The 26,467-nt window shown below is 51.2% G+C and overlaps 3 protein-coding genes across 7 annotated transcripts in view; 2 read left to right on the top strand and 1 right to left on the bottom strand.

The window, feature by feature from the left end:
- Positions 1-8,711, top strand: part of SLC25A22 (solute carrier family 25 member 22) — a 51,243-nt gene extending 42,532 nt beyond the window's left edge. For both annotated transcript variants that reach the window (XM_068193837.1, XM_068193838.1), the window contains exons 6-10: positions 3,207-3,325; positions 4,939-5,113; positions 5,923-6,077; positions 6,899-6,974; positions 7,902-8,711. In XM_068193837.1, the coding sequence (XP_068049938.1) occupies positions 3,207-3,325; positions 4,939-5,113; positions 5,923-6,077; positions 6,899-6,974; positions 7,902-8,055 (679 nt within the window). In that variant the 3' untranslated portion in view covers positions 8,056-8,711. The remainder of the gene's footprint in view (positions 1-3,206; positions 3,326-4,938; positions 5,114-5,922; positions 6,078-6,898; positions 6,975-7,901) is intronic.
- Positions 1-16,581, top strand: part of IRF7 (interferon regulatory factor 7) — a 100,833-nt gene extending 84,252 nt beyond the window's left edge. The window contains exons 2-12 of the mRNA XM_068193867.1: positions 12,615-12,671; positions 12,758-12,920; positions 13,151-13,313; positions 13,395-13,477; positions 13,636-13,681; positions 13,788-13,892; positions 13,966-14,163; positions 14,278-14,403; positions 14,540-14,920; positions 15,081-15,199; positions 15,898-16,581. Of these exons, the coding sequence (XP_068049968.1) occupies positions 12,649-12,671; positions 12,758-12,920; positions 13,151-13,313; positions 13,395-13,477; positions 13,636-13,681; positions 13,788-13,892; positions 13,966-14,163; positions 14,278-14,403; positions 14,540-14,920; positions 15,081-15,199; positions 15,898-16,044 (1,554 nt within the window). The 5' untranslated portion in view covers positions 12,615-12,648 and the 3' untranslated portion in view covers positions 16,045-16,581. The remainder of the gene's footprint in view (positions 1-12,614; positions 12,672-12,757; positions 12,921-13,150; positions 13,314-13,394; positions 13,478-13,635; positions 13,682-13,787; positions 13,893-13,965; positions 14,164-14,277; positions 14,404-14,539; positions 14,921-15,080; positions 15,200-15,897) is intronic.
- On the bottom strand, positions 16,504-26,348 carry LOC137475960 (malignant fibrous histiocytoma-amplified sequence 1-like). Of its 4 annotated transcripts, XM_068193858.1 has the most exons (11): positions 24,638-26,348; positions 22,755-23,634; positions 21,849-22,140; positions 21,233-21,419; positions 20,126-20,316; positions 19,538-20,025; positions 18,218-18,375; positions 17,590-17,749; positions 17,064-17,134; positions 16,857-16,963; positions 16,504-16,641 (listed from the first exon to the last, which is right to left on the bottom strand). In XM_068193858.1, the coding sequence occupies exons 1-11, from the start codon at positions 24,810-24,812 to the stop codon at positions 16,624-16,626; spliced, it is 2,727 nt and encodes a 908-aa protein (XP_068049959.1). In that variant the 5' UTR covers positions 24,813-26,348; the 3' UTR covers positions 16,504-16,623. The 4 variants fall into 4 exon arrangements, 2 of the variants coding, with proteins under 2 accessions (XP_068049959.1, XP_068049957.1); XR_011000162.1 differs by lacking the exon at positions 17,590-17,749; XR_011000161.1 differs by lacking the exon at positions 17,590-17,749 and having other exon boundaries at positions 16,607-16,641; positions 16,857-17,134.
- Between the last annotated feature and the right edge of the window lie 119 nt (positions 26,349-26,467).

The raw sequence follows: 26,467 nt of genomic DNA, 5'->3' as shown, positions 1-26,467 counted from the left end.
TCAGTACTTTATTTGGCTTGTCTGAGGCATTTTTGAGCTGGCACTAGAAGTGAGAGGGAGCTTGTAGTGGGAACTGTATTGCTTTTACATTTCCAGCATCATAGCTCCAGCTTTTCTGAAGTGCAGTTGCAGTAGCTTGTTCCCTCTTGGAAAATCAGGGGTTGGATTAAAGGGAGTGACTGGCAGTTTGTGTGCACATCCCCCTGTGACTGTGGCAGAGAGTGTGCTCTTCCTTTGAAGGACAACTCCTGTGTGCTGGTCTTGTAATCCATATCAAAGACTTGCTGTTTAAATAGTTTGAAAGGAACTAGCTCTGTCTGCTTTGAAACTCCTGGGGAGCTTTCTGCAACTTCTTGGGCTGACACACAGAGGCAGAGGTTATTTTATGAGTGAGGAAGGTGAGGTCCAAGATGGGGACAGTAGCCTTTTGGATAGGAGATAGAAATGGATTGCTTTGTATGAATGTTTCTTTATCTCAGAGATTTTCTCTTTGGAAATGCTGTCATCCTGATTCCAGAATGGCTGGTTCTGGTCCCTGCCCAAACACAGTAAATTCCCGCATGGTTAAGATTCTGAGAAACTTGGAAAAATCCTACACTGCTCCCATGTGACATCAATATATCAATGCTGTCAGAAATCCTGATTGCTCCCCAAAAGCTTTCCATAAACCTCTAGTTCTGGTTTTTTGACTTTATTTTTCAGCTCTAGTTTGAAACTCTAATTTAAATCAAGCATGAATCTCCTCCCCTTCCCATTTGACATTTTTGATTTCTCACAAATTAATAGCATGTCAGTAAAAAATGTAGAACAACAGATTTCTGCCAGTGCAGAATTTGAGGCTATTGTGTATATGTTATACTTAACACTCTCTTGCTGTGATAAAAGATGGTTTCTGCATTTGTAGGACCAGATCTCTGCTGGTGTTGCAGCTTTTGAAGTTAGTTGAGATGTGCCGGTTTTTAAACCACTGAGGCTAAGGCCAGTGGTTCCTTAAGTATTTAAACTCCTTTGTTGTATAGAGAGGAACAGTTTTCAAACTTTCCTTTTATGTGCAGACTGGTGAGGTTTTGCAAAGGCAGTTTGACCCCTGTGTGGCAGCTTTTAAACCTCCTGTCAAAAGATTTGCTTCTCTTAAGCTACTTTTTTTCTTGGACTCGCCCCAGTTCCCAGGATGTGCAAACCAAAAGCTGAAAGCCCTTGCTCTAGATGCTTTTGATGTACCTGTTCGACATCTCTAAAATACACCCACATGTGTAAATCCTTCCTTGGGTCATACTGGCATAACTCCATGGAGTTCAGTCAAGTCATGGCTGATTTTAGTTGGCTGGGATAATGGTCCAAGATGAATATGGTAGGCCAAATCTTCCTGATCTTTTGAACTGGTTATCAAAGCAATCGCCCTAGATGAAAGTCAGAAGATATGTACACCAGGGATGCTCCAGGGCTCTTGCTAAAGTGGGAGATGCTCTGCTGTGCCAAAGAGAGATTCTGGCAGCCAGCTCCTTTGGGTGGTGTGCTTCCTCCCACAGCCAGGCTAGGGATTATGCAGCCTTGTTGCTGACTGTATCGAGCCACTCAGAGACTGGTGCTGTGCTTCAGGCCACCCAAAAGGCACAAGTTGGCCACCTCCAAGTGGCAGTAGCAGTGGAAACCTCTGGATTCGCACACCCTAGTTCCCCCACACCTCCAGGAAAGTCTGTTGTGCACACTTCAGCACCTGTGTGGGTAACGCCATGGGAGGGATTTTCTTGGCAGCTCCTCATCTGTGGGGAAATTTGGAAAGGGGAAACTGAAATATTCTTTCTTTCAGCCTTAAAGGAGAGCTCTATATTTAGTCAGTGGTAATCTCTGTGGTGGCTCTGTGCCTTTAATCCCCTGCTCTCATATCCTCCCCAGAGAAGATGAGAGGTGGGGAAATCAGCCCAGCTTATGTGGTGGGCCAGCAGGATTACAGTGCATCTGCCCTCCCTTTCCTCTAGGGCTGGCAATGAAACTGCTTTAGTGGCCCACTGCCCCACAGCTGTGCTGTATGTGTGCTTGTGAAACCCCTGGCAGAGGAGTGTGCCTGGGCTGTGCAAGGAAATGGGAATATCATTGTGGGACTGCTTCTTCCACAGTGTGGGGATGTGCCTTGAGCAGGTTAAAATGAGGCACTGCTGCAGTGCCGGGCCGGGGGAGGTAAAAATGGTACTTGCATTTAAAACAGAAAAAAGAGGAGGCTGTTTCTCCCTGGCTGTGTGATTTATATACACTTCCTTTTTAAAGCCTTTTAGAAATGAGCGGGTCAGGTGTACTTTTTAATCAAGTCCGCGTTTTCTGGTACCAAGGCGTGAGATTTTTTTACAGGGCAAAAACACATAACTTTCTGAAAATTTTATGAGGTTTTGCATCCTGAATTCTTTTTAGCCTTAGCTGGGCTCTTTCATAGCTTTGGAATGGAGGGAACAATGAAATGCTGCATTTTGCTGCATGAGAACATGTTGCTGATAGTCCCTGCTCTGTAGTTTAGAGAATGCACAAATCTTCATTGCTGGAGGTCCATCCCATCCCTTGTCTCTCAGGGAGGACTAGTTTAATGCAAAGGCTAATTGTTCAGGTTTGGAAAACCTGGCGACATGAAAAAGCTCCTAACCACAGAGGAACTGCATCCCTGATTTATATCCACTGTTTATTTACTTTGCTTTTCTCAGAGAACTCCAAAGCAGCAAGTGGAATATTTTCCCTCCTTGCTCCTTGTCCTGTGGTCTGTGTTTGTTGACAATTTTTAAAGAACTAGGCTGGCAGGAGGAAAGCTGCTTATTCCCCTTAATGCTCAGGTCCTCTGCTGCCCTCTGAAGTGATACCCTTTCTGAAAGCTGTGCCCTGACCAGGAGCACCATCAGGCTGGAAGAGAGCTGCAGTGCTCTGGCTATGGGTGGAGGGGGCTGTGGGCTCCTGTCTGGGGCTGTTCTGATGGGGCTTGTGACTTTTCTGAATGTTCAGTTTCTGGGGACAAAATGAGTCTGTTCTCCAGTTCAGATGGTGCTGGCACAGATGCCAAGCCTGGGTTGTGCTGAATTGTGAGGCCTAGCAGGTTCTGCTGTCCCCTTGGCTGCCTTTCCTGTAACCCCCAAGGTCAGAGATGTGCCCTGAGCCTTGCACCCAGCTGTGCAAGTGTTATTGCTGGCCACCTCCTCTGATGGACTTTCTCTCTGTTCTTTGGGCAGGAAAAAGCTGACACTGCTGAGGGAGATGCTGGCAGGCTGTGGTGCGGGTACCTGCCAGGTGATTGTCACCACGCCCATGGAGATGCTCAAAATCCAGCTGCAGGACGCAGGACGCATTGGTACGTGGACTTTTCTTCCCTGTGCCCTGAGCAGGGAGAGGGGAAGGAGCTGGGACTGGGCTTTCAAGGCAGAGCTGAGAGAATGAGTGGAGAAAACCCTTTTCCCTCCCCCTGCTCTCCCACGTCAGAGATACCACAGATGTAGCAGAAGTTTCTCCTCCTCTTCCCAGCTTACTTCCCCCCACACTTTCCTCAGCTGGCTTTGCAGAGGCCCTAGCAGTTACAAAAGGTGGTGGGTTTTTTGCTCAAAGCAATAGGTTTGGCAAGCAAAACAGCAAATGCTGTTGGTGAATGGAGAGACAGGAGAGATGACTGGGTGGTCAGCTTGTGGGTGATTCAAACCTGGTAGATCCTGTGCACCCAAGAAGGGATTAATATCCTCCAGTGCCTTTCCTGTGCTGCTTCCTCCATCTCCATGTTTTCTGATGTCTATTTTTTCTCTCTTCTACCCCCCTGTAGCACCTCCCTAACAGCTTCCCAAGGGGATGTGTTATTTCCAGATGACTTGTCTCTCCTTGTACTCCTTTTTCCTCTCTGACAAAAACAGCAGTTGTCTTGGTTAAAACAGTAAATAAAATTCTCCCAGTGCACTGGATTTGAACGACATTTGGGATCAGGCTCTTGGGACTGTGGGCGTGAGCTGGCAGGCAGAGGCAGGAGGGAGTGTGAGCCTTTTGGCTGAAGCACTGTGGAGTGTTTCTGGTGAGAACAGAGACCAGAGTCTGGCATGGAGACTCCAGGGGAAAGAGCTGCTTGCTCTTTCCTTAGTCTCTTCCAGAGGTCAGTCTGGGCTATGGCCTCACTTCCCCGGAGCCCTGCATGACACTGTTAGATACCATGTTTATGACTCTTCCTGGAAAACGGGCCAGTTTGTCCTTTAATCTCTCATTTGATGTGGCATTCCTAAATAATCACGGATTTATTTTCTTTTCTCTCTTCACTGGTTTTACTGCAGACCTTATCCTCTTTGTGCGTATTATTTTAAAATGTCGGAAGGATTTAAGCCGTGGTTTGAGGGTTCAGGAGAGGTTTTCGATGCTGTGAACAGCCTGTTCTCTGTGTGGCAGGAGAGCTGTGGTGTGTCGGGGATTATTTACAGAGTGAAGTGCTCTCCATCTTCTGGCCAAAGGGCCGAAGTGCATCAGTTCGAAAAGTGGGAGAAACCAGGATGTGTTTATAAATGTGACTGAGACAAACTCCCCAGGTTAATGATTGCTTTCAGGGGAGGGAGGCAAAGAACAGAACTTGGGGAAACTCTCTCATTTATGAACATCTTGTTTGTTATACTGGCAGCTCAGAGACACACCTGGAAGCAGGGACTGTCCCCTGCCTGCTCACAGCAGCTCCTGTTCTGTGCACTGCAGAGACGGTGTGTGACAGGCTTGGGCAAACCAGGGGGGGTGGAGCGCAGCCGACAGCGTTCTGGCGTGGCAGCACTGTCGGAGCCTGGGACAGGCTGAGGGAGATGGGCAGACTGGGGCAAAAGCTTGCAGGGCACTGCCTGGCCTTTGTCTGCACGTTGTGTTGTCCCTGTCGCTCCGTGTCCCGCGGCACCGGGCAGCAGGAGCTGCTGTGGGGCACCTGCAGACCGGTGCTGGCGCTCTGCTCCCCAGCGGCACAGAAGAAGCTCATGGCGGCGCAGGCCCAGCTCTCCTCCTCCCCCGCGGCGGCGGCGGCGGCCGAGCCGGCCGTGGAAAGGCACCCCACAGCGACCCAGATAACCAGGGAGCTGCTGCGGAGCAAAGGCATCGCCGGACTCTACAAGGGCCTGGGAGCCACGCTGCTAAGGTAGGATGGCGTGGGCTTGAGCACAGGGCTTTGGCTGGCATTCCCAGTCTTGGACCTAAGGCACCAGCCATGCCAGGGATGAGCCTGCAAAGGAGGTGCTGGCTTCAGCGGGTGTGGGCTCAGTTTAGTTCGTTTTCCATGCACAGGTTTCGTACATTAAAGAAGGGAAGGCCAGAGAAGTGAGGGAGGGTATCTTTTTGTTCCTGGAAGATTTAATTCTGCTGCTTCCTGTGAAAGGATTTTGTCTGCCCCACGGTCTGTATTTTGACACTGTGCAGACGTCCTTGTGAGCTGGCAAAGTAAAACCATCAGCCTGAGACCCCCGGGTGTGCAATGGGAGCTGGGCCACAGAGCATGTTGGATGCAAGGACCGGTGCCTGCTCTGACACTCTTTGCCTGGGCTTTCACAGTGTGAGACTCCTCTAGCTTTAACAGAGGTAGAGCTAAAGCAGCATCCACGGGGATGGAGGGCAGGATGGAACCTCTTGTAATTAACAAAAGTGGTCAAAACAATTGACCTCTGAATGTGCCGGTGTCTTTGGTTTGAGTGTTGAAAAAGGGGGAGCCCACTGATCCTGCAGGCTGCCTGCCTCCCATGGGCCTGTTGTCCTTTGTGCAGTCACTTTTGTCCCACTGAGTTTCAGCTCCTGTCTGCACTGCAATCACAGAGCTGGGATATCTGCATTGCACTCATGGCTGTGCTGACAACGTGTGATGCTTGCAGCCCTTCCTTTGCTCAGTTTGTTGGTGTCCCGTACTGACTTTGCTCATTCTTGTTCTTTCTTCCATTTCTTCCTGTCCCACTGCAGGGATGTCCCATTCTCCATTGTTTACTTCCCGCTGTTTGCAAACCTGAACAAGCTGGGCCAAAAAGACCCCAATGTCAAGGCTCCATTCTACGTGTCCTTCCTCTCTGGATGTGTGGCCGGCAGTACGGCTGCAGTGGCTGTCAATCCTTGTGATGGTGAGTCCTGAGCAGCCTGTGCTGGTGGCCTGGTGCCAAGTGACAGGACTCAGAGGCCCAGGCTGGGCCAGGTGAGGAGGAGGGTGACTGTGACAGCCTTTTTGCAGCATGAGCACAGAGAAAGGGACAGCTCTGCTGCCTCCAGCTCTGATGGCATGAGTTCAGCTGAGTTACAACTTTGGCCACAGCTTACACAGAGGTTTGCAGTACTTACTAGGTATGTCAAGAAGAGAGTGTCATTCATTTCAGTTATTCTTGACAGGAAAGGCACATTTCCATGTGGAGTAATAATATGCAGACCAAGTGGACTTAAAATTGTCTGGGACAAACAGGGGAAGCCTCAGATCTGTGGCCTTTTCTCCTGCTCCACAGCATCTGCCTCAAATTCCACCTTGGTTTCTCTGCTGTGAAAAACACCAGAAAGTAACTGCTCCCTCCCCAACACTGCACATGCTCCAAGGTGTGAAGAAATGTAGGAGCAGAATTGTGTATTTTAGATACCTCTTCCTGAAGGAGATGAGCAGCTTGAAAATAAGTTCCCACTTTGCAGAGAGATATCTGAATTTGGAAGGTTTAAAACTTAAGTCAGCTTTTGTAACCATGATCACAGTGAGGGAGGGAGGGGTTGGGTTTTGGGTGGCTTTGTGTTTCTTTTATCCATTTGTAAAGGAATGGGTTTGTTTGCCCTGATAAATGTATGAAAATGGTCTGTATTCTTGGTAATTTTGTTTTGACCATTTCACAGACATTACTCTTAGGGTGGCTCCTGCCTGCTACGCCTCCAGTGCTCACCAGTGTCTCCCCTCTCTTTCCCTCCCCAGTGATCAAAACACGGCTGCAATCCTTGCAGAGAGGAGTGAATGAGGACACCTACTCGGGGATCCTGGACTGCACCAAGTAAGACTCCTCATGACAGAGGCACCACATCAGGTGTTTGGCAGCTGCTGCTACCTGTGCAGCTTCTAGATACAACCAGCAGCTGTGCTTCATGTTCCCTCTGTCCCTGTGCTTTTATCACTCTATCTATCTGGAGATATATATAGATATATGAGCAGATGTGTATATATAGTTTTATAAAAGAGCACTTCTTCCCATATTGAGCAAGAAAAATATAGCATTTATATTTAAATACTTCTGTCCAAACCCCAGTAGTCATAACACTGAGATTTTATTTCTGCAAAGGGAGGCAGTGCTGTAGTCTCTCCCAAGGCCCCACTGCTGGAAAATCCTACAGTATTGAGTCTCATATCCCTCCTGGGACTGTTCTGCACAGTGTCTGCAGGAGCACTGCCAGAGTGTGCTGTCCCCAGCTGCATTACCCTCTGATCCTTTGCTAAACTATGGTCTGGCTGCTTCAAAACACGAAGGGACTTTCATGCTTTTGTATTTCAGTGGTAGCAGAATCTGATCCTTTGCTAAACTATGGTCTGGCTGCTTCAAAACACGAAGGGAGAAGGGACTTTCATGCTTTTGTAATTCAGTGGTAGCAGAATCTGTTGCCATCTGGCTCTGTCCCATGCTGAGGGAGCTTTTGAGTAGGGGGACCTCTTGATGCAAGCATGGGGTTGTCTTAGCTGTACTTCTGGACACAGGCAGCCACTCCTGCATCTAGCCAGATGCAGGGATGGGGCAAGTTTCTGCATGGCCACTTGCAGAGCACTTGGGCAGTGATGGGTGATTTGCCGTGGAGGCTGTGCCAGGCAACAGTGCTTGCCTGGGTTTAGTCTCTGGAGGGAGGCAGAAAGGTAGGGCATGGCCAGGGGCTCTCCTGGCACGGTGGAGGGGTGGGATGGACACTTACCTGTCTGTGCCATTTCTCCCCAGGAAGATCTGGCAGAGGGAAGGGCCCACGGCCTTCTTCAAAGGAGCCTACTGCCGAGCCCTGGTCATTGCTCCTCTCTTCGGCATTGCACAAGTTGTCTACTTCGTCGGCATCGCGGAATTCCTGCTGGACATGCTCCCCAAGCACCGGGCCTAGCCCTGGAGTGGCTGCGTGTGCCCTCCTGCCCTCTGCCAGTGCTGGATTCACCCCCGTGTTCGCCATGCGTGTCGATCGATGTCAGAGCCACAGCACAAAGGGTTCGCGCAGGGACGCGAAGGGATCTGGTGCCCAGATGGGCAGACGTGGGGAGGGAGAGAATCCCTTCTCTGCCGCCGTCTGGAACCTGCCCCCTCCCGCTCCTTCCACGGACAATACTTAATTATTCCTCTCTCTCTCTCTTTTTAATTTCCCATTTTTTGGTTTTAAATTGTCATTCTTAAGGACACTGGTAAGCACAGACTGGGCTTCCAGACCCAGAAGTCTCCTCTCAGTCTTGGGGAGGAGGAGAGATGGGAAAGAAGTAACTTTCTTTGAAAACCCTCATCCACCTCAGTTTCCCTTTCTACCTGGAGCTGCCAGCCATCTGAGGAGGAGCTAGAGGGGCAGCTGTGTCCCCTCAGTACCTCCTTGGCTCTGCTGACCTCGGGTCAAGAGTGAAAGCTGCACAAAGGGGGCTTATCCCATTGCTGCTGGAGGCAGGGGTGGGGGGGATGCTGGCTCTGGCAAGTTCCTTGGCCTGGAAACCTTCAGTCCTCCCTTCTCCCTTTTTAAAAACTAGTTGGACTTAAATGAATTCTGACTGTTCCTATTGATTTTGTAATTATTTTTGTTTTAAAGCAAAGGGATGTCCCTCCTAACTAGGTGACACAGGCACATCCGGGTGAGGTGCAGAAATAAGGTGTCTGCTCTGTAGGGAACATGTCTGTGGGATCACATGAATGTCCAAAGGTACTTCCCTGCTTGGCTACAGGCACGGAAGGGAGAGGAACTTGGGATCAAGTTATTTTTGTTTTGGGGTGATTTTTTTCGGGGGTTTTTTTGGGTTTGTTTTTGTTTTATTAGTTTGTTTGCGGGGGGAGTGTTGGGGTTTGTTTTTTGTTTTACGGGGATTTTCTTTAGTTCTATTTTGGTTTTTTTCTGGTTTTTTTTTTTTTTTTTTTTTTTAATTCAGGGTTGTGGGGAGGAAAAACCAAACAGAAAGAAGCCACTTACATTCCTTCAGCCTGCCCAACCCTAGAGTGATAAAGCTGTGGCTGCAGGTGTAGATCAGCTGATCTCATTTTTTCCCAGCCTGATCCCAGGTGTATGGAAGGTGGCACTGGCTCCAGTTCTGGCACTGCCCAACCTCGTGGAGCTGCAGCAGAAATGTTGCACCTGTGAGCTCACCCTGCCAGGTGAGAACACAAGGTCTGGTTGTGTTCTGATGTTTGCCTTGGGTGTGACTGGAGCTAGTGGGTGTGGAACAGGCAGGGGGTTCACATTCCCTGAGCAGGGAGCTGTTTGTGTGTCCATCTCTTGAGGGGGTGAGTCCTGTGCATCACAAGAAAATCCTGTTTGCTCCCTGGGTGGGGATCGGTGGGGGGTGGCAGGGGGCAAATCCATACCTACAACCTGCTCTGTCAAAGGGACACTGTCCCAGCTAATATCACTTGTCAGAGGAATTCCTCATTCAGTACTATCTTGGGCTGTGTAATTAATTCTAGTTTAAATGATCTTAAGTGTGAGATCTGCCAACTCAGTGTGATTTTCTCCGTTATTTATTCCATTTGGTGCGATCCACCCAACTTTGGTGTTGAAATTAAACTGGTTGAATTCACTTTTCATTCCTTCTTTTTGCTTTATTCTCCAGGCACCTGCTTGGTGTTTGTGTTTTGAATGTATTTAAATTAAATTTTAAAATATCCTTGTTTTTAATGTTTAAAAGAAAACCACCCCTGTTTCACTGTTCTTTGGTTAGGTTTTCATGAAACCTGTATGTTGAGGGCCTTCTTCCTTGATGCATCCATTTTCTCTTTGAATGAGTTGATCTGTGGCTGATTTGTTACTTGTCACTTTGCATATGTGAATAATTTTCTTTTTCTTTTCTTTTTTCTAAATGATTTCTCCATGTATCTGGAAAGGAATCTGTGCAAAGGCAATGATAGATATCTGTGCTGTGTGTAGTGCTGTGATGCTGCTCTTGCTCTGGATTTCCCTTGGGTGGATTAAAAGATAAAGGTTTATTTTAATTTTTTCTTTAAGGTGCCCCATTCCTTGCTGCTTTTTGATTTACAGGGAGGGTCCCCAAAAGAGACCTTGCTGATAAAACTTGTGGGGTTTCAGCTTGCCTTTCTTCCTGCAAGGATTGTCCCCGGAAACTGGGTGACTTGTGGCTGCTGGGATGTGCTTGGGGTGCCGGTTTGTATGGTGGGGTTAAGTTTGGAAGAAAATTTGGTGCACTGAAGGCCTGAGGTTCAGGGAAAGCTCTCCTTGTCCTTCAGGATGCTTTTAAAAACTTCTTTGTAAAAGTGACTCTTTCTCCTGAAATCTCCAGTTCTTCTTCCACTGTGCAGGAGCTGGTGATGTAAATGAGGCTGATTTTTAGCTTCCTGGACATGTCCCTGAGCCAGCAGGACTTGGGGAGGTGGCAGGGGATAACAGCTGTGGCTGTGCAGGACCGGTACCCCCCTCTCCAGACAGGCAGGGTCCTGCTTGCAAAAAGGAAAAAAAAAGTTTAAAATGGGTGAATTCCCATCAATTTATTTAATCACCTACTAACTGAAACCACTCTGCATTGATTGCAGCATTGAGGAATGAAAGTAAATAAACACTCCACTGCTCCCCTCCCTGCAGGTGCTGCTTGTCCCTGGGGCAGGAGCCAGCAGCCAGCACCACTTCTTCTTCTTCTTCCCTCTTGTTCCTCTGGCAGAGGGTCCCTCCACCCACTGCGGGCCCTTTCCAGCCTTACCTTGTCCATGTCAGCCTTGTCCCTTGCTCCCAACCTGACCTGACTCTCCTGGCTCCTCTTTGAGTTCCATGGTGTTCACTGCCCTTAAATACATTTTGCTGGATCTGCTGAATGCCCCTGTCATGGGTTCAGGTGCTCGAGCTAGTTTAGGCTTTGTGGAATTTCCTGGAACAGAAGGATTAAATTTCCTAAAATCCTTGGAGGAAATTCCTGCAAAACAAAAGGAAAAATCCTGGCAGCCAAGAGGAAAATTCCTGGAACACAAAAGGAAACGATCCTGGAAAGCTGAATATCCTAGATAACAAAGGGGACAAGACAATTTCTCTAAGACAGTGTCGGAATTTCCATGTGAGAACTAGGAGCAAGTCCTTGAACGCAAAGGGGGAAATATTCAGGGAATTTCTAGAAAGTGATGAGGGAATTTCCTACAAGGCTATAAGGGGAATAGCCTAGAAATAAAAGGAGGTAAATTCCATGAAAGCAAGGAGAAAATTACCTCAATTACCTGGTAAATTCCTGAAAAGCAGAAGTGACATTGTTTAAGAAAGTAAGTGATATTTCCGAGAGGGGAAATTTCCCAGAATGCAAAGGAGGAATTGGTGAATAGCAAAAGGGGAATTGCCTGGAGGGGATGAATGGTACTTCTTGGGAAATAATTTCTTGCTTCCCAGTGTGAGGAAAATCTACAAACGCCAGAGGTTTGTGTCCAAAAAGGAGGCAGAGGAGTTCTTCAACTTTATTCAAATAAAGTGAGAATTAAATAAAGTGAGAAAGTCCCCCAGCGCAGACACCTGTGGCGTTTTCTCTCTCCAAGTTTCAGTGGGGGTTACCCTCCTTTTATCCTAAACTCACGGCCCCATGGTGCCCTCTTCCCTTCCCCATTGGCTGAGGCACTAGGAAGGTTCAGCCTTCCCGAACGGCCTGGAAAGCGACAAAGACATTTCCCAGGAAACCAGGAGGAAAGAGCCTGTAAAGTGACTGGGAAATTTCCTGGAGAGCAACGGGGGATTTTTTTTGGAAGGAAATGGGGAATTTCCTGGGAAACAATAGGCAGTGTTCTGAAAGAACACATAGAGTGCCTAGTAGGCAGTAGGGAGTTCCTGCAAAGAAGAAATTGCCCCAAAAAACAAGCTGCACATTGGGAAAAAGGCTGCAGTCCCATGCTTCAGCCTCACTGACCCCTCCACCCCTTCCTGGTCCGTGGGTAAGGAACTCGAAAAGCCTCTCAGGGAGTTTGGGTTGTTTTTACTGCTCCCCACAGAAATCGAAGGGCTCAGGGAAGAGCCGGGTGGTCGCTGTTGCTGCCCTTGACCCGCCTCCTGTCGGGGGCATGGGCCGGTTCGCCTCTGCCTCGGTGCCGAGCGCTGCCCGCCGCGCTTGGGCCTTTGCTGGTCTGTCACTTCAGGCGTGCAAGCCAAGGCAGCCGGGAGAAGAAGGATTAAAATAAACATCTGGACACGGCGCGGGGGTTTCCAGCGCGGGAAGCCCCGGCTGGGGCGGGTGTGGCTGACCCCTGCGCTCCGGGATTCCCACGCTCAGCGTTAGGTCCGCTTTATTGATTGAATGACGGACGGTGTGGGCAGGGCTGTGCGCGGGCTGCGCAGCGGCGTCGCCGCCGCCCGAGCATCTCGCGGGCTCCCCCGGGAGCGGCGACACCGCCCCGCCGGAGCGGCGGCAGTTTCACTTTCGCAAGGGACACGTGATTTCCAGGAAAACGAGAGCCGGATAAAGGATCGGGAAGGAGGCGGCCGCCCCCGCGCCGAGGGCACGGCACGGCACGGCGGCTCTGCGGACCCGGCCCCATGGCAGCACCGGAGAAGGAGGGGTAAGCGCGCCCAGCACCCCCGGCCCGCCCCGGGTCGCCGTCTCCGGGTGGCCCCGGTCCCTCCCGGTGACGGTCCCCGCCCGCAGGGAAGCCCAGAAGCTGCGGTTCGGACAGTGGCTGCTGGACGCCATCAACAGCGGGAGCTACCGGGGGCTGCGCTGGATCGACTCTGCCCACACCATCTTCCGCGTCCCCTGGAAGCACAACGCCAGGAAGGACATCACCAGCAGTGACCTGGAGGTCTTCAAGGTGGGTGGGATGAGTGTCGTCAGCAGCGACGCGGAGCTCCTCAAGGTGGGCGGGGTGGGGGTCGCCAGCAGCAGCTTCAGGGTCTTCAAGGTGTGTGGGATAGGATGGTGACCAGCCGCAAGCTGAGGTCTTCAAGGTGGGAGCTGGGGAGGTGGGGAAGACCAGTCATCCCTGGAAACCTCCATTCTCATGGAGCCAGGGAGCCCATGTTCACCTCCCTGCACCCCCAGGCCTGGGCAAAGGTCAGTGGGCGGTATGAGGAAGGCTCCGAGGACCCGGCCAAGTGGAAGACCAACTTCCGCTGTGCCCTGAGCAGCACCCACTTGTTCAAGCTGGAACAGGACCACTCCAAGCGTGGTGATGACCCCCACAAGGTCTTCTCCATTGTCTCAGGTGAGCCTCGCCCCATGGAGGGGCTGTGTTGGATGGGGTGGGCAATCTCAGGGCCTGCCATTCCTGGTGCTCTCCTTTCAGCCACCCTCCACGATAGCAAGGAGGGAGATTCCAGCATCCCCAACCCTGTGGTGGACCAGCAGGCAGCACAACAGCAGCTGCAGGTAGCCGGGTGGGCACAGCAGGCCAGGGGGGATCCCTGCTGCCACTCCACAAGCATTGCGCCCAAGCTGCGGCCCAGCACTTGGCCAAAATGTGGGCTGAGGGAGGCTGGGTGCCTGGCAACCACAGCAGTAAGATCCCATTCTCCTTCCCTTTCCAGCTGGAGCTCCACCCCCAAGACATGGCCTCAGCCATTGCTGTCCCAGGTAAGCACTAGTCCCACAATCTTTTTTGGGGGGAGGATACCCACTGGGCTCAACCGGGAGTAATTTTGTGGCTATGAGACATCATAGCCACCGTGCTCCCCCTTAGGAAGCACCGACTCCACAGAGCTCTTGATCCTGGAGGAGCTGCTGCAGCAGTGTGACATCTCTCCTGGCAACCTTGGCTCGCTGGCCCCATCCTGGGTGCCTGCAGGTGAGAGTTGGTCTGCTCACGGGGTGCAGAGTTGGTGACTGCCTGGGTGAGTGACCTCAGAACCTTCCCACAGATGGTTTCCCTGCCAGGGACACTCCCCACCAGGACATCGTACTCCAGCCTCACCAGGACACCCTGCTCCAGCCTTACTCAGACACCAGCCAAAACTGCTGCTTCCCTCCCACGACATTTCCACAATGGGTGCCCACGGTGGAGCAGCCCACCTTGGACACCTACCCACCAACGGGCCTCATGCCACTGGAGGAGACAGGTGGGTGCCATGGGACAGGACCTGGCCCTGGCTGTGGGAATGCCATAATGGGGTGGGAAGAGGCCAGGGTGGCATCTGGAATGGTGATACAATGCTGCTCATCTCCCGTTGCAGGGGCCGTGCCACCGCCGTGCCACCTGACGGAGGGCACGGTCCCCATGCAGTATGTGCCGGGCGCGACGTTGTTCGTGCCCACCGCCAGTCCCGTGCCACAGCCACGGCTGCTGCTGGATAACACAGGTGAGGGTTATTAATTATGAATAGCTATAAATTATTATTATTACAATTATTAACAGTAAATATGCTTGGAGGGTGTGTTGGGGAGGGGGAACCTTTCGGTTTGGAGGATGCAGCTGCTGCTCGCTTCCTGGTGCAGATGGCATTGTCTCCATCCTGGATGTCACCATCTACTACCGGGGGAAGGAGTTCCACCGCGAGGTGGTTGGGGGCAGCCACTGCCTGCTGACGTACCAGCCCCCCAGCCTGCCGGGGGCCCCGTGCCCCTGGCACGTGGTGCGCTTCCCCAGCCCCGCCAGCCTGGCTGACAGCAAGCAGCGGCGCATCACCGAGGAGCTGCTGGGCATCGCGGGGCTGCAGCTGGAACAACGCGCCTACAAGGTCTTTGCCACCCGCCGGGAGAAGTGCAAGGTGTTCTGGGCCTTGTCCCAGCAGCTCGAGGGGGTTGAGGAGCCCCCACCCAACCTGCTCTGCCGAGACCAGGAAACGCCTATCTTTGACTTCCATGAGTTTTGCACAGGTGGGAAGGGGTGTCACGTAGTTCCCTGTGTGTTGTTTCCTGCCCAGCCTGGTTTGGGGCTCATGGGAGCCAGCTCCAGGATGTTACAAGCATCCAAACCCTCCCAGCCCCTCTTTGCCTCCAGGCTCACCCCAAAACTGAGCCCTGTTTTGCCTCACAGAGCTGAGGGACTTCCGCAACGGCCAAAGGCGGCGATCCCCTGACTTCACCATCTACCTCTGCTTTGGGCAGGCCTTCTCCAAGGCCAAGCCTAAGGAGTCTAAGCTCATCCTGGTCAAGGTGCAGTAGCCAAAACCCACCATTATCCCACTGCTGCCCAGGGAAGGGGAGGGACTCCTGGAGGCCAGGGGAGCTGGGACTCTGGGTGCCTGAGGAGGGGGACCCTCGAGGTCGAGTTGGGTGGGAGATGGAGGGTCTGGGTGCCTGAAGAGGGACCCTTGGGGACTGAGGCAGGTTGGATTCTGAGTGCCCAGGGATGGGGACTTCTAGGTGATGGATAGGTGATGGAGTTTCCTCAGGGACTGGGCAGGGGGAGCCTCAGGGGCCAGGGGAGGTGAGTGCTTGGGTGCACAAGGAAGGAGGCCCTCAATGTGCAGTGGACATGGTGATTTGTGAGCCCTCAGGATCTGGGGCAGATGGACATCTGGCTACCCAAGGAGGGGGTACCTTGGGGGCTGAGAGAGGTGGAGGAATTGAGTGACAGGGAGGGGTACCCTTGATAACATGGGGGGCTGCATGACCAGGGAGGGAACCCTTGGGGACCAGGGAGAACATGGGTTGAGAATGGGCCAGAGAACACTTGGGGTCTGGGTGGGATGGTATGGAAGGCAGATACCCAGGGACAGGGACCCTCAGGGGTTGGGGGAGACAAAGCGTGCCCCAGACATCTCCTCCCTGCACTCCAGGAGGACAGGGCCATGCAGGTTGTTGAGCTATATCAGGCAGCTGCCCCTAACCCCGATGTTTTGCTGCTGCAGCTGGTGCCCAAGTTCTGTGAGTACTACTACGAGCAGGTGCTGCGGGAGGGAGCCTCCTCCCTGGACAGCCACACCATCAGCTTGCAGCTCTCCAACTCCTTCGACCTCATGGAGCTCATCGATCAGTACAACATGCAGCTGGGCTGAGCCCACCTGCCCCGCTCCCCATGGCCCTGGCACAGGCAGCAGGACCACTGGGCATCCCAGGCTCTGCAAACCAGCGGCCCCCAGCCCGAGGACAACTTCATTGACCAGTTCTGGAGCTCACACTGCTTTTCCTCTCCTGCTTTTCCTCTCTGTCAGCTTCTAGTGTGTGTTTTTGTGGAGGGTGGTAATTTACAGATTTATTTTCTTAATTTTTCCAAGTTAAAAAAAAAAAATATATATATAGGAACATAGTTCTCTCTTGCCTGGTTATCTGCCTCTTCTATCAGTCTGAAATCTTCACCACCCCTTTCTACCCCCAAAACCACGGGGGTCTGTGCCCAGCCTTGTCTCAGCAAAGTCCCTGCTGGCAGGGGTGGGCTGGTATCAGAGAGCTTTATCAGCACCTTCTTCCCCTTAAATTTGAGTGGATGAGGTGACTTCCCAGTGTGAAGGGATGCATTTATCAATGCATTTATTTGCATGCATTAAGGCTGCAAACATGACTCGCAAGCAGAATGTGTTGAGGGCATCTTGGCTTGGGCTAAACAAAAGTAATTCTTCATTGAGCACTGCCCAGAGTTACTCACTGGAGATGTTCTGGAAAAATAAGGCAGTAAGTACAACAAGAAACACCCAGACCACCAGCTCAGAGGTGCAAAGGGGATGGTATCTCAGGGAGGAGTGTGGAAACCAGAGGGCTGCCTGAAGATGGGGTGTGTCCTCCCCAGGCTGCAAGCAACTGCACCCCCTCGTTTCAGGAGCCTGACCATCACTGTTGGTCCCTGGGCAAGGGGAGGTAGCAGTGTCCTTACCTGCCGAGTGACCTGGATGCTGCTGGGCCCAAAGGTGGTGGTCCCGTAGCTTGTCACGTAATAGTGAGCAGAGGGCTGTGCCGGGGGCTCCTCCAGTGGCCTGGGTACTGTGGGAATGGGACACCCTTAGCTCCTCTGCTCCATGAAACCCTCAGCCCTCCTTCCCCTGAGCACAGCTGCGGCACAAACTCGGGACACCGGGCTCACCTTTGGGCAGGAGCAGCTCTGCACCAAAACGGTGCCCACACGTCCCACAGGTTTTAACGTCTTCCTTTGTCCTGTGGAGGAAAAAGCCCAGGAAAGAAGCAGCGGGAGCTGCTCTCAGCACTTCCCTTGGAATATGATGCCGAGGCCATTGAAGAGGCTTTGCTCTTCCCACCCTGACGTGAGGTGCAGCTGTTGGTGGGACAGCCGCTGCCCTCCCAGGTGCCTGAGCACCTTTAGCTCTTCATGAAACAGGGATATGTGGGCACATGTCCAGAGTGAACATGATGTGCCTGAGCCCCAGAGTCTCAGCTTCTTCACCTTTCCCTCCATGCTCCAATTTCCCACACCAGTAAGTGTTAACACCACTTGGGATACGAGCTGCTATGGTCGGGAGAAGGGCACTGTAGTGCCTGGTGAGTTTCATGACTAATTTCACGTGGCTTTTAGAAGCTAACCAGCTGCACCAGCATTGCAGTAGTGGCCACCCAGGTCCCACCCTTGCTTGGATGGCACAGTGTGTACGTACGTGGCACCTGTGCCATCCATGTCTGGCCAGAGGAACTCTGCGGGACAGCCGGACGTTCGGCAGGGAGTCTTCACACACATGTGCAGCCCCGGCCACTCCTCAGCGAGCTTCTGGATGATGAGCACAACTGCCACGAGGAAGTCCCAGGCAAACTGGAACCCTTCCAGGCAAAAGGAGAACGTATCTTTCTTACAGCCTCCAGCCACAGCAGCCCGGGAGATTCTGTTGTGACCCACACATCATTTCCAGTCCACAGCCTCAGCTGTCAGACCAGCTCCATCCCCAGTTAACCAAACTTCCGTAAGGAATTTAATGATATGTTGGAAGAGCTCCCCAGCTTGGGTGGCCCTTTTACTGGGGACCTTCTGCTGGGACCTTCTGGGGAAGGATGACCCATTTGTTTCATGACAAGAAGGAAAACTTGGCTTTCCACTTTCATGTGATACCTCTAGAGGAGTCCTGAACAGAATTCCATGGAGAAAGGGGAAACCTTTAAGTGGACTGCTGGTGGACCCAGGCCAGACTAGGACATGTGGCAAAGGCTTCTTGGGACATTTCCCATAGGGTTGGAAGTGGCAGGAGAGAGACAAGGGGTTGGGAGTCATGAAATATGGATCAGGGATCTTACCTGTCCTTTCTGATGGCTTTCTGCTGCGGAGCTCCAGGTAGCTGTAGGCCCTCTGGTTATTCTCTTTGATCAGCAGAGGTTTGCCATTGCATACAAGCAGGCAGGTCACCTTGGCCACCCAGTGCGTGGAATAGAAGGAGCAAGCTTTCACCAGCAACCTGCAAGGAGATTGCCCATGGCTTTCATCACTTTTCTCCTAGCTTATCCCTAATGCTGGACTGGATGGAGTTGAAAATATGAACCAAGTTTCAGTAAGAACAGACTCCAAATGAGGACCTTCCCCTATTGAAAGCTCAAGCAGCAGGAGCAGCCTCTTAAACCAAGAGATCCTTCCAGAGTTGGCCATTTTGTCCTGGTTTTGTCTGGGATGGAGTTAATTTTCTTCCTAGTAGCTGGTACAGTGCTGTGCTTTGGATTTAGGATGAGAATGATGTGGATAACACACCAATGTTTTAGTTGCTGCTGAGCAGGGCTTACCTCAAGTCAAGGGTTTTTCAGGTTCTCAGGCTGCCCTACCAGCGAGGGAGCTGGGAGGGGACAGCCAGGACAGCTGACCCCAAATGACCAAAGGGTTATCCCATACACAGTGGCACCATGCTCGGCATATAAACCTGGGGGAGAGCTGGCTGGGGGACCATTGCTTGAGAACAGGCTGGGCATGAGTTGGTTAATGCTGAGGAATTGTTTTTTTTTTTTTTTTTTTTTTTTGTAACACCTGTTCTTTGGTTTTGTTTCTCTCTTTGCTGATTTCCTTTTCATTACAATATTATTATAGCTATTACTGTTATTATTATAATTTATTTCAACTATTAACCTGTCCTTATTTCAACCCATGAGTTTTCTCGCTTTTCTGATTCTCTCCCCAGTCCAGCTGGGGAGCAAGTGGCACTGTGGTGTTTGGTTGCTAGTTAGGGTTTAACCACAACACCATCAGATAAAACTCTAGACACAAGTCCAGAAAACCAGGAGAAGTTCCAAAAACTGGTATAGTTCCAACACCCATAGAAACTAGAACATTCTTGGGTGAGAATGTGAGACCTCTGCCTTCCTGGATGGACACAGATTATCCAAACACCCCCTCCAGATGAAAGGTGAACCAGAAGGAGTGTGGCCTTTGCTCACATCCAGACAGTGAACATCACAAGGAGTTCACCCAGCGCCCTACATGTGTGGCATAGCTGAGAAGCCACCCTGGTATCTTGACTCCCAGCCTCAGGCCTCAGCAGACCCAGTTTTAAGAGCCAAGGCCTTGCTGAGAGTCATCCTGGCACTGCACCGATCAAACTCAAACCTCATTGATGGCCAGAAACCAGTGCTTACCTCTGGAAGAAGCCCTCAGGTATTTCGGGTGAGAAGTAGGCACGGATGTGGAGGTCCTCAGGGTGATCTCCTCCCCAGAACTCAGACACTTCCTCTGTCTGGTTCAGATAGGTTGGGAACAAGTACCAGGACTTGCCTTGGCTCCGTGTTGTCTCCCACGGCTTCCCAGGCACAAACTCCCTGGCCTGCGGGTTGAGTGCTTCAGTGTGCTTCACCTCCAGACAAAGCTCAAAGTGCTCCAGGAGGCTGAAGAGCTTCCCTCTCCCTCTGTGAGGCCTGTGTCCCATGATTTCCTCAAAGACATCCCACCTCCCTTCCGAACATAGCTGGTGCTTCACCAAGGCACGCACAGCCTTGTGGCACAGCATTGCCTTTGACTTGAAGGTCCACACCCAGTTGGCCCTGTCTCTGATGGTGGCATGTTCCCCGATCAGCGTCTCCACAGAGATGCTCTCAAGCTGCTGGACGAGGTGGTGCCGCACCAGGAGCTGCATGGGAAGAGAGGGAGAGATGAGGTGCCAGTGAGAGGAGCCCAGCAAAGCTGCAGAACTTGGGCTCTACAGACATGGTCCTGATCCCCACACTCACCTTGAACATCGTTATTAAAAATGTAGGCTGGAGGAAGACAGTGCTTTCCAAGTGATTGATTTCCTCATACCACACGACGAGCCCGATGCGGTGGAGGTACCGCAAGATGTCCTGGAGGAGCTCTCTGTCCAGGCTGGCCAGGTGCTTGCGCTGGGAGAGTTTGCTGAGTAGGTACTGGAGGTCCATCATGCCTAGAGGGAGATGCAGGAGCTCAGCATGCATCTATCAGACACAGCATTCCAAGGCAGATGCTTCAGAGAGCCAGCAAACACCCACGTCACCTATGCCAACCCTGGGGAAGTAGCTGGGATCAGCGTGCTCAGTGACTGTGACCAAAAATGTTCTGCCTCTCCTCAGATGTCCAACTGCCACCCTGAAGCCCTCACAGCTTTGCCTTGCCTCAGCAGTGGGAACAGCCTGCCAGGACTTTCTGAAAAACAAGGCTAGTACTGGGGGGTTTTTAAATTATTGTTTGAGGAAGCAGGTTTGTTTCCAGCCAGGAAACCTCAGATTGCCAGTTAAACCTCAGACTGCCGTTCAGCAATGTAGAGAGACAGGCAACAAAATCAGGCTTATCTCCACAAAAGAAAGGTATTTCCTCCTTGTTCTTTAATCCTACACTGGCCAGAGGGGCCAGAGATGTCACTGGGAACTGGTGGAATTCATACTTGCTTTAGTTATATAAGCAAGGGGCTGGAGCTGTCTGCTAGTTCTGCTAAGTCACAGGACACATGGAAAAAGGGTCTAGGGAAGGGTAGGGGCCATTAAATAAGGTTAGCAGGATGTAGATTTGAGAACCACATAGTTGCATTAAAGCTGTGGAGCTCCTTCCTGCAAGATGTTTTTAATTGCTTATACAGGGAAAAGAGGAGAACGAAAAACATCACTGGAAAGCAAGAAACCAGACGTGGCCTGCTCAGGCATGCTTCAGCATTAACACTGCAAGGTCTTCAGCAGTGGCTCCACTGCCACAGAAACAGGACCAGAGGGTGCAGCAAGCACTGGAGAGCCCATCCCTAATTCAGGAAAGCCCTGGAGAGAGCCTATCCCAGGCACAGGACAGAAGCTCCTCTCAGAAAGGCATGGCAGAGGTGACAGAGCACTCACCATGGTCTGCCATCTCCTCGCTCTGTGCAATATCCACGATGGCAGCTTCCACCTGCCTGTAGACGGGCGGCAGCACTCGGACAACCTCTGGGAAGAGCTCCTCATTCTTCACATACTTCAAAATAATGGCCTTGAGCTTTCTGATGTCACGGTGATCCGTGCAGTTGACAGCAACTAAGTTTAAGATCTGGGAAAGGGGAAGCACATACCTGACAAAAGCACATCCAGAGGAGTTTTTTAGCCTGTGAGGTAAAGGAAGGACCTAATGCCCTAATGAGGTCACCCAGGGTGAGACACGCCACTGGCTCAGTTTCAGAGGCACTTCCTTGACACCTCTGTTCTACAGCACTTCCTGAAAATCACCTGGTGATGGTAAATGACCCCTCACACTCCTCCTCAAGCACTAGTTACAAGCCACAGGAGGAGGTGCCCATCACCTACTAAGGACAAGGATGCTGCAGGTCACAGCCAGGAGTTACCACATCCACCCCAGCCTAGGGAGGGGCTGCAGCAATGGCCTGATGCATTTGCACCAGGTCACCTTAGCCAGTAGCACACTGGGCTGCCAGACAGGGTGACCTCAGCCAGCCAGAACCCAGGATAATCTCAGCCCTACAGTTAACATGCAGCTCTCCATCTCTTTCAGCCTCTCCCACTGGTCCACGTAAAACTTGGGCTCCTCACTGCCCTCCAGGTTGTCGATGAAGTGAGCAAGGTTGCTTTTTCTCTCTGCCAGCATGGCTGTGATCCTGGCCATGATGTCATGTGTCTTCTCTGCTACCTCCTGCTCCTGGCAGCAGTCCACATGGGTTCCCACAGGAAGCACCACTGAGTTTGGGACTCGCATGGACAGGTTGTTGATCCAGAAACCAACGAGCTCCTTGAAAGTTTTGTCGTTAGTTTGGTACCTGGAGAGGGAGAAGAAGAAAATCCCAAATTCACATCTCACTCTCTGGATCTCCAGCCAACTTCCACCAGTACAGGCCTGACCACACACTCTGTGCTGTCCCAGGAGCTCACTGGACAAGAGCTCAGATCTCAGAATCTGAGATACAGCCCACTGACATGGGCTGTATCCAGGTTCATACTTCAGTTCCCCATCCTTATGCTGTGGGGTTTAGCAGAATCAAACCCTGCTGTGGACAAGAGCATCCCTCTGTAGCACCAAACCCAAGCCTGATGCTCCCTCCATGTTCAGGGAATACCACAGGATGCACGAGGGATCACAGGGATTTGCTTCTTGCAGAAAGCAAGTCCACTTAGATGAGGTTCATTTGTCACATAAGGAGATGATGCTTATTTCAACCCTTCCAAACAGAGGCCTTTGGCAAGGTGATGACAGAGCTGGTGGATTAAAAGGCTGATCTGCAAAAAGGGCTAGAGGGAGAGCCAGCTATGCCAATGGTGAGAAGACCAGGCCTCAAGGTCCAAGGGAAATGGTGTGAATTTGTGCAGTGCAGTTTGCCCAGCTCTTTTTTAGTTCCCCCACTCTATCTGGAATCCAAACCAGCTCAGCACTTACATGTGAAGATTGATGACAAGGATGACGAGAGCCTGTGGGGTGATGAACACATGGTGAGTCATGTAGTATTCCAGCTGGCCAGCAAAGTCCCAGAAGAGAAATGTGAAATCCTTGATCTGGAACTCACTGATCTCTATCCCAACCGTTCGCTCTTCCTTGGGCACCAGTTTGGATTGCCCTTGCTTCAGGCTTCTGCAGATGGTGGATTTCCCCGCCAGCGAGGCCCCCAGGAACATGGTCTTGACCCTCTTGTCCTCCTGCCCCACACCATGCTGAAGTTGGTTGAAGTAATTCCGGATCTGCTGAATGCCACCAGCACACACTTCACTGGGCGGCTCCCGGAGGGGGTTCCCACTGGCCTTAAACATTTTCAGGGATTGTCCCTGGAAGAGCTCCCTGGGGAGCTGGCGAAGGGCGTTATTCTGCACATGGAACTCCTGTAAGCATGCCAGCTGCAGGACGGGCTGCGGGAAGGTGCGGAACAGGTTGTTGGAGATGTTGAGGTACTGGAGGCTGCCTCGACAAGCTGCCAGGTCCCTGGGGAGGGCACAGAGACGGTTGTTGTTCAGCCGCAGGTGCTTAAGCCTGGGGAGATGGGAGAAAACCCCCTCTGGGATGATCCGGATTTGGTTCTGATTCAGCTCAAGCCTCTCCAAACAGACCAGGCTCTGGATTTCACTCGGAAAGTCCACAAACTCATTCTTGGACAGTATCAGCCTCTTGAGGTTGCAAAGCTTAGAAATGCCAGTGATCCTTCTGAGCTTGTTCCTGTCGAGGTCAAGGCTCTCTAGCATGGAATTGCTCAGGACTGTGAGAGGGAGCACACGCAGCCTCTGGGTAGAGAGATTCACTTCACACAATCTATCCTCCTGCTCCTGACCTGGACACATGGGACAGGGAAGGTGGTTAAAAGAGACTTTGACCCTTTGGAATTCCAGACCTTTTTTTTTTTTTTTTTTTTTTTTTTTTTTTTTTTTTTTTCTTTTGCATGACTTTTGGATAATTTTGGCACGCAAGGAAAAGCAGAGGAGCTGGTTGAACAGTGCAACCACAATTTCTGCCTGAACAGCTCATGTGTCCTCTCAAGAGAGGAAGTGAAGCTGAGGATCTTGGCTGGGACTGAAGATGCAGGAACAGTTCCCATCAGATGTTGACCTGCAGCCCAAGTGTCATGTTGTTAACAAATCTGCTCTCATGCTTTGAGCCCTGCAAGAGCTCTAGCCACAGATGCATCTACCCCAAAATTTCTAATCCCAGCAGTGGGCTGTGGGGGCAGAGCCCACACCAGGACAGCTGCTCCCCAAATAACTCACCCAGCCCACTCGCAGCTCTTGACCACAGCTACGGGGATGCACTGAGGCCAGGGCCAGTGAGTTCAGACACTTCCTCTCTCACATCCTCCCCCCTCCAGATGATGCTGTGATTCCTGGCAGGGATGCTCCCAGCCCTGGGAAACTGGGGAAATAACGCAGGGACGATGGGGTCTCCCAGAGGATAGGGTACACAGGAAGGGACTCAGTGACAGCTGAAAATGTCCCCAAACAGAGGGTGTTTAGAGAAGAGAGATTTGCAGGTGAGGAGAGCATCAATGGGATGGGCATCACACGATACCAGAGCAAAACGTGGTTACATTTGCTTTCCTCTCCCTTGTTTCACTTCCTCCCATGACGCCAAGCACAGCATCCCCTTATGCAATGCACCCAGCTCAGGACTGACTCATCATATCTCAGCACCACCACCAAAACGTGGGATATGCTCCAAGCCCAGCAGGAAAGCAAGCCTTCACCCTCTCCCAAATGCCCAGTCTCTCCCTCAGGGACAACCCAAAGAACTCCCACCACCACTGAGCCGGAGCAGAGTGAAGAGCCAGGGCAGCTACTCACAGGCTCTGGGCTGAGCCATGACCCTGCAGCGTGGCACCAGCTGGATCCTCCAGGCGCTCGCCTCCCCCTTTCGCTTCCTCCTCTGGTGCCGCTCCCGCCTCCCCGAGCTCTGCCGGAGAACCCCACCCTCTCTTTCTCCATCCAACCTGAGAGCAGCTCTCAAGAACCTGAACATTTCTGGCCAGAGGGCAGGGCCAGGGTTATGTCCCAAAAGCAGTACTGGAGGTCACCTATGAGTCAACCATGGTGGCAGAGTAGGGCCCAAGTCAAATTCCTGGTGCAGCATCCCTCCCTGCCTGTGCTGAACAAGCTTTTGGCACCACCACTCTTGCACAGGAATGAAAGGACACTAAAAAGAGGTTATACTGTTACCAAACTACTGCATGTATTGAATAAATAAGATTTCTTCCCTTAAACAGGTAACAGCATCTGATCCGAGAGGGGCAACCAGAAAGGGGAAAAAGAAAAAAAGCAAGTAGTATACACAGTATACTAGAAAACCTGTTCTAGAACACACCAGGAGAGGTATTTTTAGGTATGTTTCTCATTGCCTCGCCCAGGAGGCAGCTTACAATTTGATAATGTTATTTTAATGGCAGACAGAATGAAAGAACCAGTATTCTTATTCATGTAACTCCAGCAGAAGGCTCATGCGGAAGGTGTAGTTTTCAGTCTCAGCACTCCTCGGGCAATGGCAGTTGCAGAGGTAACAAATGTAACAGGCCTTACAGCGCAGGCATTCCTAACACATCCTGCAACAGGTTGTTATCTTTACTGCCAGTTCAAGGGTAACATTAAACAATAATTTAAAGCAGTGAAACAGCCTGAGGAATGAAATAGGCTGACACTGTCTTCCTGGTAAACAGGGTAGTTGCTTCTATTATTTGGTCAAGCCTTATTTTTCACACCACCGGCCCTTTCTCATTCTGTCTACAGACAGGTTACGGCAGAACTGCTCCTCTGAGACTTTCAGAGGTGTCCAATTGCCAGCCTAAATGTATGCACAACTACATCACATTCTCTCATTCTTGTGCTAACAGTGCCATTAAGGTTTCTGAATTCTTATTTTTAAAGAAATGTATCAGCTGTGTTTGTGTTTAAAACCCCACACCCATGTTCCATGTATGTATTCTAGCTCCAAGTTTAGCTTGAAAACTGTAACTTCTGTGACAGCTCTTCTTCTGCAGTCAGTACTGTGTCTTTTCCAAAAATCTACAAAGCAACTCCAAAGTTATCACTTCCTAATGGTCCATCCAGGTTGCACTTCCATAGAAGAAGCATACAGAACCAAGGAAGATTATGGATGAATCCTGAGCATTTTGGAGTTAAACACTCCTCTAGCAGAGTGAGTGATGGGAGTGAAGCATTGTGCCAGTCCATATACCACTGGTACATAGGCTTGTTTTGTTTAAATAGTAAAAAAATAAACTCTCCAAACCAGTTCCCATGAAGGGAAAGCCAGTTTCTGAGTTGTAACTTTCTGGTTTTCTCTTCAGTTTCTCTGTGAAACATTTCCTCCCTAGCAGGATTTATTCAAGTGAGGTTCAAGGGTGCTGTATCATTTAAGGGCCTGTATTTCAGACAGTCACTTAAAAGACCTGCTGCTCTGCAGTACCTGCACGCAAGGAGGTCTGCTAAAGCCATCAAGATGGAGTCAGAATGTGTGCTGGACTGCTTTGATTCTTGATAGGAATCTGCAGTTCGCCTGCAGAGGAGGAGGGACAATTACTAAGCCAACTCCAATCCTCTTCACAAACACAGTATTCCTTACGCGAGAGCCACGCGTGCAGGTTTACACGGAACAGCCAGGCCAAGAGGCACATGCAAGAC

Source organism: Anomalospiza imberbis, chromosome 6 (genome assembly GCF_031753505.1).
Source record: "Anomalospiza imberbis isolate Cuckoo-Finch-1a 21T00152 chromosome 6, ASM3175350v1, whole genome shotgun sequence".
Classification (NCBI taxonomy): domain Eukaryota; kingdom Metazoa; phylum Chordata; class Aves; order Passeriformes; family Viduidae; genus Anomalospiza; species Anomalospiza imberbis.
The sequence above is the reverse complement of the archived record's forward strand: the minus strand, read 5'-3'. Positions and strand labels throughout refer to the sequence as shown.

What these genes read in the sequence shown, in the direction of transcription:
- LOC137475960 (XM_068193856.1), bottom strand. Translation starts at nt 24,812, where the DNA reads ATGTTCAGGTTCTTGAGAGCTGCTCTCAGGTTGGATGGAGAAAGAGAG. An exon ending in TTTTAATAACGATGTTCAAG is followed by an intron (nt 20,026 to 20,125) that starts GTGAGTGTGGGG and finishes CTTCCCATGCAG; the next exon opens with CTCCTGGTGCGGCACCACCT. An exon ending in CCTGAGGGCTTCTTCCAGAG is followed by an intron (nt 18,376 to 19,537) that starts GTAAGCACTGGT and finishes ATCTCCTTGCAG; the next exon opens with GTTGCTGGTGAAAGCTTGCT.